The 12,538-nt window shown below is 38.9% G+C and overlaps 1 protein-coding gene across 11 annotated transcripts in view; it reads right to left on the reverse strand.

Annotated features, from left to right (window-relative positions):
• The window catches only part of NKIRAS1 (NFKB inhibitor interacting Ras like 1), a 45,506-nt gene that overhangs the window by 32,498 nt on the left and 470 nt on the right, over window positions 1-12,538 (reverse strand). For 8 of the 11 annotated variants that reach the window (XM_042957129.1, XM_042957127.1, XM_015544423.2 and 5 more), the window contains exon 2: window positions 5,619-5,729. In XM_042957129.1, coding sequence (XP_042813063.1) covers window positions 5,619-5,712 — 94 coding nt within the window. In that variant the 5' untranslated portion in view covers window positions 5,713-5,729. Of the gene's footprint in view, window positions 1-5,618; window positions 5,730-6,006; window positions 6,335-11,908; window positions 11,984-12,451; window positions 12,530-12,538 lie in introns of those variants that run through there. The other 3 variants (XM_042957124.1, XM_042957125.1, XM_042957123.1) reach the window with 3 other exon arrangements.

A 12,538-nucleotide genomic window follows, 5' to 3' on the forward strand; every position in this document is an offset into this window, starting at 1 on the left:
ATCCACACACTTAGAGCTTTCATTTAGCTTTTTAGTTCTCCATTCTTAATTAAGAGCAGATAACCAAGAATTACCAGACACTCCAGGAAAAAAAGACCAAAAATCAGAAAAGAGCGCCCTAGGGGTGCCTGGGTGTTGGGTGTCTGACTGTGGCTTAGGTCATGATCTTGGTTTGCGGGTTCAAGCCCTGTGTTGGGCTCTGTGCTGACAGCTGGGAACCTAGAGCCTGCTTCAGATTCTGTGTTTCCCTCTCTCTCTGCCACTCCCCAACTTTTGAGTGTTTTCTTTCTCTTTCTCAAAAGTAAACAAAAAGAAAGAAAGAAAGAAAGAAAGAAAGAAAAAGAAAGAAAGAAAGAAAGAAAGAAGAACACCTTAGAGGGAAAAGACTATGCAAAGAAAACAAAAACACTACCCAGTATTTACTAAAAGGGATAAGACAGGGCATCCATGAAATAAGAACAGGATTCTAAGAAGTGCAAATTCCACAGAAGGGCTGCAATATAAAGATGAGGAATATTCAAAAAGTGAAACAAAATATTGAGAGATGGAAGACAGAAGAGAAACTTAAAAGTTAGAGAACTAGTCCGGAAGGTCCAGCATCCAAAAGAGAGTTCCAGAAAAGAGAACAAATACATAGAGGAGGGAAAGCCTCCAAAAATAATTCAGAACTTAAGAACATCCATTTCCATGTTGCAAGTACCCACTGAGTGCCCAGTACCATTGGTGAAAGGTAATTTGATACACTACTGTGAATTTCACAACACAAAAAAGGGGCCACAAAAGCTTCCACATCCAAAGCGTCAAGAATCACAATGGCTCCCAGCTTCTCAAAAGCAACACTGGAAGCAAGAAGAGAATCTGGTAAAATTGAAAACACACATCTTCTATGAACCAGCAATTTCACTCCTACATATATAAGCCAGGAACTATCTATATAATAGCTGGGATAAGTGTACCAGACTGTTTATAATAGCATTATTTCTAATAGCCCCAAACTAGAATTAATCAAAATGTTCACCAAAATAGAAGAGATAAATTTAGGGATGCTCATATAATAAAATACCATAATTTATGAAGTTTAAACTACAGCTACCTACAACAGTACGGATGTATCTTACAAATATAACGCTGAGCAAAAGAAGACAAAAACTGAAGAATTGTATACAGTATGATTCCACTGACAAAGTAAACAACTGGCAAAAATAAACTATATCACTTAGTGATACATATATAGGTGGAAAAACTATAAAGAAAATAAGGAAACGATTAACCAAAAGTCAAGGGAAGGGCTGAGTTGTGACTGGAGAGAGAAACATGGGCAGCTACTGAAGTGCCTCAATATTCTACTTTTTGACCTGCATGGAAATTACAAAGATTGGTTTTATAATTATTAAGCCATACATATGTTTTATGAATTGTTCTATGTGTATGATGAATTTTATAATAAAAGAAGAAAGATGATAATGGAGCAATGCTTGCAAAATTCTGAATGGAAATTATTCTCAGTTTGGAATTCTATATCCATCAAAATTATAATTTTGAGACTAAAAGGCATTTTCAAACATATGAAGACTAAAAAAATGTATCATGTATGTTTCCTCAGGTAACTATTTGAAGAGGCTTTCCATCAACATTAGCGCATAATCATAAAGAGGAAGACATCAGATCTAGAAAACAGACCCTAACAGAGAGGTACAGGAAATCACACGGACAACAGTAAATATCATTATTCAGAAGCCCCAGGATTACTACCATGTACCAGGCATAGAGGGCATTTTAAGGGCTGTCATGACCCGATGCTCCATTCCTTTGTACAACCTCTAAAACCCATAAAAAGTCCTGGAAGATATGCTTCACCAAAATGGCATAAACCCAAAGAAGATGACAAGATACCTAAGAAACAGGAACTCAAACCCAAGGAAGAAAGAAAGGAAAGAAAAGCTCCACAGTGATAGCTGTGTAATAGGCCTGGATAAGAGGATCACTAGCTCCTGGAAGGATATGGCCAAGGGGAAAAAAAAGAGAATATCTGGTATAGCTGACTTTGTAAAAACTGAGAAATATGTATACATGTAGAAGAATTAGCAAAAAGTATAAACAAAACTAAAGAAACAACAAAGCAAATATTAGCCTCCAGAATAACAAAAACAAAGAAAAGAAACAATCATAGTACAGAACATTGCTCAGCTAAGAATATTTACATGTGCCAGCAGCTCTTGAACTATGGTCTAAAGATCACTTGATGTCTCCTTTCAGGGAATCCATGTGGGCAAAACTATTTTCATAATGATCTAAGACATTTTTCTTTTCCACTGTGTTGACATTTGCACTGATGATGCAAAAGCAATGGTAGATAAAACTGCTGGCACCTTAATACAAATCAAGGAAGAGCACCAACTGTATTAGTTGTATTTTTCACCACATTTGCACTTTGGAAAAAAAAAGCCAATTTCACTTACGAATGCCTTTCATGAAGCATTAAAAATTACTGACTTTATTAAATCTCAATCCTTGAGTATACATACTTACATTTTTTAATATTCCATGTGATTAAGGGGAGTGTGCATAAAGTATTTCTGCATAATGAATTGTGGTAATTGTCTGGAGGAAAAGCTCTTGGGTTTGAGCTGCAAACTGAAGTAGCCACCTTTTTTTTTTTTTTTTTTTTTTTTTAAAGACGAAATGACAGGGGCACCAGGGTGGCTCAGTTAGTTAAGCAACTGACTCTTGATTTTGGCTAAGGTCATGATCCCAGGGTCCTGGGACTGAGCCCTGCATGAGGCTCTGTGCGTGGAGCCTGCTTAAGATTCTTGCGCTCTCTCTCTCTCTCTCTCTGCCCCTCTCCCCTGCTCGTGTGCTCTCTCTCTTAAATAAAAGAAGAAGAAGAAGAACAAGAAGAATAAGAGGAAAGAAGAAGAAGAAGGAATGACAGGAAAACTATGTTATTTGGGGGTATTTAATAGACATTTTCTCAAAAATGAATTAAGGAAGGGGCACCTGGGTGGCTCAGGTTGAGTGACTGACTCTTGATTTCAGCTCGGGTTCAAGCCCCAAGTCAGGCTCTGCACTGACAGGATGGAGCCTGCTTGGGATTCTCTCTCTCTCTCTCTCTCTCTCTCTCTCTCTCTCTGTCTCTACCCCTGCCCCCCAAAATAAACATTTTTTTTAATAATTAAAAAAATGAATTAAGGGAGCCTATGGTGTTCAAGGAAAATAACTGACACTATTTGTTGTCAATGATGAAATGTGAGCTTTCAAGAAAGTGAAAATAAGAACTGTATCTATCCCCATGAACTCAGTAGCTTCCCAGTACTGATAAGACTGGTGATGATATTAATAAATGTTACCTGGAAGATCCGCTTATCTCAGTCAGCCAGCATTTTTCAAATGGCCCATTTATGACGTTAAAAAACCACTGTTGGGTAAAAATCCCATTCATTGGGGTGCCTGGGTGGCTCAGTCGGTTAACTGTCCGACGTCAGCTCAGGTCATGATCTCACAGTCTGTGAGCCCCCACGGCAGGCCCTGTGCTGCTGCAGCCTGCTTCGGATTCTGTGTCTCCCTCTCTCTCTGCCCCTCCCTGGCTCATGCTCTCTGTCTCAAAAATAATAAAAACATTAAAAAAAAATTTTTTTAATTCTATTCATAGTCCAAGATAGATCAATGAGATTTTAATGTAAGAGTGGGGATAGTTCACTGATGTGGTTTCAGATTCCACATCGCCAACAACCTTTGAGTAACCACCACGTGTTGAGTTTTAGTGAAATACCAAAAAAGAATATCCACGATAATCTGGAAAGGCTATTAACATACTACCTCTTCAAATGATTTATCTGTATGAGGCCAGGTTTTCTTCATATATTTCAACTAAAAAAAAACATACCACAACTGATTAAATACAAAAGCTAGTAGACATAATCCAGCTGCCTTCTAGTAAGCTGGACATTAGATTTTCAAAAAATGTAAATCAGGGGCGCCTGGGTGGCTCAGTCGGTTAAGCATCCGACTTCAGCTTAGGTCGTGATCTCATGGTCCGTGAGTTCGAGCCCCGCGTCAGGCTCTGTGCTGACAGCTCGGAACCTGGAGCTTGCTTCTGCTTCTGTGTCTCCCTCTCTCTCTGACCCTCCCCCCGTTCATGCTCTCTCTGTGTGTCAAAAATAAACGTTAAAAAAAATTTTAAAAAAAATGTAAATCAATGCTCATCCTCACACCAAATTTTTGAAATATAATTTTTCATAAAAATGTTATCTTAGCATGTAATAAATGTATTATCTAAGAAATTTAAAAATTTCTCAGTTTTATTTCTAACACAGTAAAAATATTGAACAATAAAACCTAAACAAAACCTGCTTGGTTTTTTTTTTTTTTTTTTTTAATGTTTATTTATTCTTGAGACAGAGACAGGGTGTGAACAGGGGAGGGGCAGAGAGAGAGGGAGACACAGAATCTGAAACAGGCTCCAGGCTCTGAGCTGTCAGCACAGAGTCTGACGCGGGGCTGGAACTCACGAACTGTAAGATCATGACCTGAGCCGAAGTCGGACGCTCAACCGAGTCACCCAGATGCCCCCTGTTTGGGGTTTTAAGAGGGTCAAGGGATTTTGGCACAGGCATAATTTATTTTGGCACAGGCATAAATTAGAATCAGGAGGTAAAATATTAAGACTCAATAGTGCAGCATTTGTGGCAGGAGAAATTCTGAAACCAAAGGGTTTCAGAACTACTGGCACCAGCATCATAATAAAACCAAAATTGTTAAATATTATTTTGGGAAGGTAGAAGAGAAGCAGAGCTCATCAAAATGGTTAATAAAAGTACGATAGAAATGTGCTCTGGGGCACCTGGGGGGCTCAGTTGGTTGAGTGTCCAACTCTCAATTTCAACTCAGGTCATGATCCCAGGGTTGTGGAATTGAGCCCCACATCAGGCTCTGAGTGTGGAGCCTGTTTAAGATTCTCTTTCTTTCTCTCTCTCTCTCTCCCCGCCCTCCCCTGTTTGCATGTGCTTGCTGTCTAAATTAAAAAAAAGGTTTTTTAATTAAAATAAAAAATGAAATAAAAAAAGCCAGGGATACTATCCTTTTCACCTCTGTACCCTCACAAAGCCTCATCACAGCCGTATTTAGTAATCATTTAACTCAATGAATACATAAATGAATGACATAACCCAATTCACAAAATTAGGTCACATTAGAGCAAACAGCTATTTCTCCCATTTTTACAACTTACACAACAGTACTGGGAAGTCATGTCTGAAACCTGAATGAGAGATCAGTCTATTCTCAAGTCAGTGATTCTATGACTCTGAGACAACTATTCATTACGTAAATACACAGGAAACCACATATATAAAAGGTTACACACACACACATTTGTTTTCTTACCTGTTGTAACTTACAGTAAATACTCTTGAATTTCAATAACTAAGATTTTTTTTCTCTCCCCTATTTCCCCCCATTCCCCTGGCTTTCAATCTCTGTTGACTTCTACTACCCTTTACGTCCTTCTGGATTACACCTCACTTTCGTGTACCATCATGCACCTTTAGGTTAGCATGACCAACAAAAGACACCGAGCAGTTCCAAGAACCTACAGAGAAACCAGACAAAAAAAGTCTTACCAATAGTATGATTCCCATAAAGGAGCTGCTCCAAAATTGCTGTTTTCCCCACAGATAACAAGCCACAAACCACAACCTTGCAGCCCTTTCCCATCTTCTCTCAGGATGTCACTGTGAAGAGAAGAGAAGATCTGTGAAACTGTATACTGTTCAAATCAACCTTTTTCTATGTTTAAATAAGTCATACATACAGAGGGGGGAATTTCAAAAATAAAAATATACATATATATACAGTAAAGCATATGCTTCCAAACCCCACTCCTAGTCTGCCATTTGCTCCTTTAGAACAATCAGTTACCAGTTTCTTAAATATTTTTGCAGAGCTAATCTAGATAAACACAAGAATACATATAGATATAAATACATGTTTATTTTTTTAAAAACCCACATTTTATACAAAGAATACTTCAACATTGATTATGTCTACAGGAATCTGAGTCAAATCCTAGATGAAACCAGTTCTTGAAAGATACTTCCTGCTCATCAAGATTTACCTGGAAAAATCAACATTTAAGCAAAACTTTAAGGAGACATGAAGACAAAAATTTGGATAGAGAATGATCCTAATTTTTTAGAGAAACATTAATGCTATTAAGTTCATCAATTTTTATGAAGAGAGTGAGAAACTGGATTCTGGTAGCCACTTGGTCATACTACTTTTTGAGTCACACTTCTTAATGCTAGAAAAATTGCTCGGGCACTTTAAACCAGAAAGAAAATGAAAACTCCTTTCTGCTAGCTTCTTAACATATCCAAGGAACAGCAAGACCAGGTAATATTTTCTTCATTCTCCTCAAAACTTTGATTTCCCAGAAGTCAAGGCATCAGAAGCCAGGGCAGAAAGGGAAAAAAAAAGTTCACTGAATACAACAGAGTAACTTGAGAAAGGAATTAAAATTTCCACACTGCCTTCTGCCATCTCCACCACCTTATTTCCCCCAATTCTCTTGTTAAGAAGTACAGAACATGCAGTAACTCAGACTAAAAGGGATGCCACGACTCCTTCAAGGCAGAAACAACTACGCCAAGAAAGTACAGGTGAGCATTCAAAGGGTTGCCAGGTACCTTTCTGCGTGTGCATGTGTGTTGCGCATCACTATCGTGCGTGTGTGTGTGTGTGTGTGTGTGTGTGTGTGTGTTGTTGTTGTGTTTTACCAACACAATATTAAGCAACAAATATTAAGCAACAAATGAACTTCCTATAACTCTTCTCTATTTTCTCAGGTCTATAATACTTTATGACCCAAATCAGCCACGACACTAATCTGCTGACAGGAACAATTTTAATGCTACGATTATTGTAGCACTGTAATAACACAGCACTCATTTCCAGAGCAGTCCATTACATTTTACTGGTAGAGAAATAATCATCACTTATGCAATGCAACCGTTATTTCCTAGGTGGCATGCTTGGGATCCTTCCAAATCTTCCCAAGAATATTTATCACTTGTTTCCACAAGAACTATGTCTCTTAAGGGACTTTTTTTTTTAATGTTTATTTTTGGGGGAGGGGGGAGATGAGAGGGGGAGGGACAAAGAGAGAAGGACACAGAGAATCCCAAGCAGACTCCGTGCTGTCAGTGCAGAGTCTGACGTGGGGCTTGAATTTAACAGCCCAAGATCAAGAACTGCATGCTCTACCAAGGTAGTCAGCCAGACGCCCCTCTTTTTTATAAATATGTTTTCAACAAAACTGCAATAGAAAAATTCTCAGCCTTTATTTGTAATTGGAGAGCTTTGTGTAATATAGATCATCTACAGTAGGTATCTCCTAGGTCAGCAACTATGGCCTATTGTAAAACATTTTTTACACATACCTCTAAATTTATGATTAATCTAATATCATCTCATTTATCATAGGATTCTACACTTTCTGTATATTGTGGTCTCCTCTAAGTTATGATGCCACTGAATCTTTAACGTTTTTTAAAAAAGGTTTTTAGTGATAATAGTGAAAATTTAAAGGGAGTTGCCACTTGACCACATGTCACCAAAAGGATAAAAAATAAATCTGACAGAGGATAAGAAAAATGATGGCAGTATCTCTACAACAATTCTGTTGTCAGAAAAGGTTGCTGTTGGAATCTAAATTCTAATTTTTCTATTATTATTTCTCTTCCTCTAAAAATGTCTCAGTCCCAGCAGAATTTCTAAATACCAATACTTACCTTCTCTCCTCTTCCTGTTCAATATGAAAATGTCCCTTTACCACACATTATATCAATCTTCAAACAAATACAAGTTGTTTAAAAAGGCAGGTACATACTGTAGTTAAGTGAACCAGGCAGTTAAAAGGAAAAAAAAATTATTAATAGCAACAGACCTCCCCACCCATCCCCCCCACAACACACACACTCCGTAAAATGGAGGCTAATCCAAGTTCTGGGGACTGTATCAAACTGGGAAAATGCTGAAACCAACAGAATCCTGAGAAATTCAGAAATTAAATATATCAGTCTTTGGAAGTGGTTTTAATATATCTGCTTTAATTTTTTTTAATGTTTATTTTTGAGAGAGAAAAAGAGCATTAGCGGGGGAGGGGCAGAAAGAGAGAGGGAGACACAGAATCTGAAGCAGGCTCCAGACTCTGAGCTGTCAGCACAGAGCCCCACGAGGTGCTCAAACTCAAGAACCAGGAGATCATGATGTGAGCCAAATTCAGACACTTAAGTGACTGAGCCACCCAGGTGCCCCAATATATCTGCTTTAAAAGTGGCATACTACAATTGTACTTTCATCACTCATTGATATTAGGATTAATGGATGAAGTGTGTTAAAAATACCCATTAGTTTGAATTTCTCTGTGTGTGTGTGTGTGTGTGTGTGTGTGTGTGTGTATAAATAAACTGGGGAAGTTGTTTAGGTATATCAGAGAATCTCCATCAAGGGCAAACAGTACAAATAACTGAATAGAGGTTACTCAAACACTAGGTATGGATTTTAAGATATTTTCCAAGGAAGGAAACAAGATAAAACAGAGTAAACCATGTTAAATATACCATACCATGAAAAACAAAATAAAGATGAAAGAATAGATGTCATTAATCAAAGCATAGCTGAAACATTCTAAGTTCTTCAAGTGACCTGCTACCATCAAGTATGAATTTATAAAACAAAATAACATTAGTATTTAATGTAAGGCTTTGAACAAGTAACATTAAACATTCACACAAAAACGATTTTCTATATATGATCACGATGGTGGGGACTTACATTACATGTATGGAAGTGGTTCTCACACTTTTATATACTCAGATTTACAAATGAAAAACTACTAGCAGCTTAGCTCTTTAAGTATTATAATGTATCACAATTCCCAAACATAATAAATATGCACCATTTCCTTCCAACACAAAAAGGAGGTCATCTGCAGTACCCTGAATGGGCAGTAAATCACATGAATAGATCCTGGGGGTGGCCAAGCCTCCTTTGTAAATATAGCTTTCAAGTGTTTGAAAGGCTCCAGAGTAGATGGATGACCATTAAGGTTCCTTTCAACACTCTGAAGCTATGACAGCAGAAATTGCTTACCCAGAAACTGCATCTGAGATTATTAACACTGAGATTAGTACAAAAGCACTAGTTAGAACTACTTGGTACAGTCCACACCCTAAGTAACTGCTGGACAATAAAATTCAGTCTGTGACCTATTCATCTTCATCTGATACAAATGACTGGAGAGAACATGCTTAACAGGGAAAATTCAATGCAGTCTTAACTACATATTGCTTTGCTTTCCAGGCTAATCAATAATGTTGCTAGAGAATAAAAACATGACCTGATCCATTCCTGTGTAAAACACTGAGCTTGGTCAATATTCCCTTTAAAGAGCTGTCAGAAACCACTGCCCCAAACTGTCAGTACTTGCGTTTTTCTAGGGAAATCATTCTACTTTTGTAAGTAAAACACAAGTTTTTTCATGCTACCAAAATAATATTAATACTGAAACAAGATCATAGATGTTATAGATCATATTATGAAGCTTCATGTAGGGAAAGCATCTACACTGTGTATTTATTTATTTATCTATGCAAACATCATGTACTGTGTGCAACACTTTTACTTACCCACATATGAAAGCATTTCACATAAACATACATTAAAGTTTTGTAAACAATATTGCAAATAAAATATAATAAGCAGATTCCAGCCTTCCATTCTTTTATTCACTCAGTAAATATTTACTGAAGTCTTACCAAAATGCCAGGCATGAGGGACAAACTAGGGGGCAAAACCAGAAATGATACCTGCCCTCAGGAATCTCAAAATCAATTGGAAAATACCAGTCCAAATCTTGCAAAACTGCTAGGAAACAAATTAAGAAACAAAACTGCAAAAGCTAATTAAGAAATTAGCGATTATTCGCATTGCCAGAACTTCTTTCCAAATAATTCAACCAACTTTGTAGTCTAACATGGCACTCAAATTCATGACCAGGAGATCAAGGGTCACATGCTCTACAGACTGAGCCCTTTTTTATTTTTTAATTAAAATTTTTTATAATCATTCTTTTTTTTTTTTTTTTAGAGAGAGAGAGAGAGAAAGTACATGTCATTAAGGGGCAGAGAGATGGGGGGGGGGGGAAGAGAGAGAAAAAGAGAATCCCAAGCCGGCTCCTCACTCTCAGCAGAGAGCCTAAAGCTGGGCTCAAACCCAGCAACCGTGAGATCACGACCTGAGCCAAGGTCAGATGCTTAACTAATGAGCCACCCAGGCCCTTATAATCTGTCATTCTTGACTCATTTTTCTCACACCCCACATCTGCTCCATCAGTAAATCCTCTACCTTTGAAACACATCCAGTGGTCAGAGGCACTATCTTCCCTTACCTGGTCTCTCAATGATGCCTATGTCATAATCCCCAACACCTGCGAGTATTTTATTTTACACAGTAGAAGGTACTTTGTGGCTGTGATTAAATTAAGAGCCTCAAAATGGGAGATTATCCGGAATTATCTAGGTGGACCCAGTATAATCACATGTGTCTTTTAACAGGGAGAGAAGTTTGTCAGAGAGAAACAAAGATACGAAGATTCTAGGGGCGCCTGGGTGGCTCAGCCGGTTAAGCGGCCGAATTCGGCTCAGGTCATGATCTCGCGGTCCGTGAGTTCCAGCCCCGAGTCGGGCTCTGTGCTGACAGCTCAGAGCCTGGAGCCTGTTTCAGGTTCTGTGTCTCCCTCTCTCTGACCCTCCCCTGTTCATGTTCTGTCTCTCCCTGTCTCAAAAATAAATAAAACGTTAAAAAAATTAAAAAAAAAAAAAGATATGAAGATTCTATCCTGCTGGCTTTGAAAATGAAGGGGTCAGGAGCCAAAGAATGCAGGTGGCCTGTAAAAACTGGAAAGCTTCGGCAAATGGATTCTCCCCTAGTTTCTCTAAAAGGAACACAGCAGGGCACCTGGGTGGCTCAGTCCCTTAAACCCTGACTCTTGATCTCAGCTCAGGTCATAATCTCAAGGGGTTGTGAGACAGAGCCCAGGGGCGACTGAGCCCCTGCATTGGCTCTGTGCCAACAGTGTGGAGCCTGCCTGGGATTCTCTTTTGTCCTCACTCTCTGCCCTCCCCCATTCGTCCACGCCCTTTCAAAATAAATAAATGAACTTAAAAAAATACATAAAAGGAACGCAGCCATCTGATTTTAGCCTAGGGAGATATCTGACCTGTGTAAGAGAACAAATTTGTGTTGTCTTAGCCAGTATATTTTCTGTAATTAGCACAAGGAAACTAATACAACCTCCTAGTCTCTCTGCTTCAACTTTTTCCCCTCTTTTGGCCTCAGAGCTGCAATCCAAATAATCCTTTAAAAAATGTAAATCACAAGAGGTCACCCGTCTGCTTGAAATCTTCCAATAGTTTTTGGGTGCCTGGCTGGCTCAGTCAAAAGAACAGGTGACTTCATCTTCAGCTCCTGAGTTCCAGCCCCATATTGGGTGTGGAGATGAATAAACTTAAAATCTTCCAATAGTTTTTGAATTCAGACAGTGTGAAAACCCAAAGTCCTCCTAAGAACCTTCATCTCACATCATAGGCTAGTTTCCCTTGTGGCAGATTGCTGTTTTTGTATGAATCCAGGCATGCTCTAGCCTCCGGCACTTTTCCTTTTGACTAAAATCAGTCCCCACATCTCTAAGGCTTACATCCTTCAGGTCTTTTTTCCCAAATGTTATTTCTCAGGAAGACTTATCCTGAATATTCCTTCCAAAAATTTTGACGCCCACACTTCCTATCCCTTCCCTCCCTTAAATGTTTCTTTAGTACTTAGCACCGAATATAATACATATCTGATTTACGTTGATTGCCCATTTCCAAGAAAGCTAGAATTTTCACGTTGACTACTGCTGCATCCCCAGAAGATGGGACACTACCTGGCACGTATTAACCACTTCATCAATATTTGCTGACTGAATCAATGATCCATGTGAGGATTCTTGGAATGGTAAAGCTACGATTAATAAACAAACAAACAAAAAGGCAATAAGGGGGGGGGGGGAAATAACCCAAACAGGTATTAAAAGGTAAACTACGTGACTGCATCAAAAATGAAAATATTCTGGAGACGCAAAAAACTGGTAAACAATTTTTCAACAAAGAACGCAGCAAAATGCATTTTTCTCGGCATTTCTTCCCGAAACGCTCGCACCTGCCAAGCAGGTCTTGGCAAATAAATATTTTGCCTTTCTATAAAAACTATGATTCTGACGTAGCAAATCTGGGAGAAAGTCGGTACAGAGGAAAGGCACGGTCATGGAAAGGCGCCCAGCCGTCCGTGCTCCCCTCCCTAGCCCCCCAGTTCCCCACCCTCCCACCGTCTTTAGGGCAAAATCCCTCCGAACCGGGGCCTGCGGAGGCTGAGGCCGGAAGGCGAGACGCGCGCCCCCACCCGCGAAGCCCTGACACCCCGAACGTCTTATTTGGTGGCT

This window comes from Panthera tigris, chromosome C2 (genome assembly GCF_018350195.1).
Source record: "Panthera tigris isolate Pti1 chromosome C2, P.tigris_Pti1_mat1.1, whole genome shotgun sequence".
Taxonomy (NCBI): domain Eukaryota; kingdom Metazoa; phylum Chordata; class Mammalia; order Carnivora; family Felidae; genus Panthera; species Panthera tigris.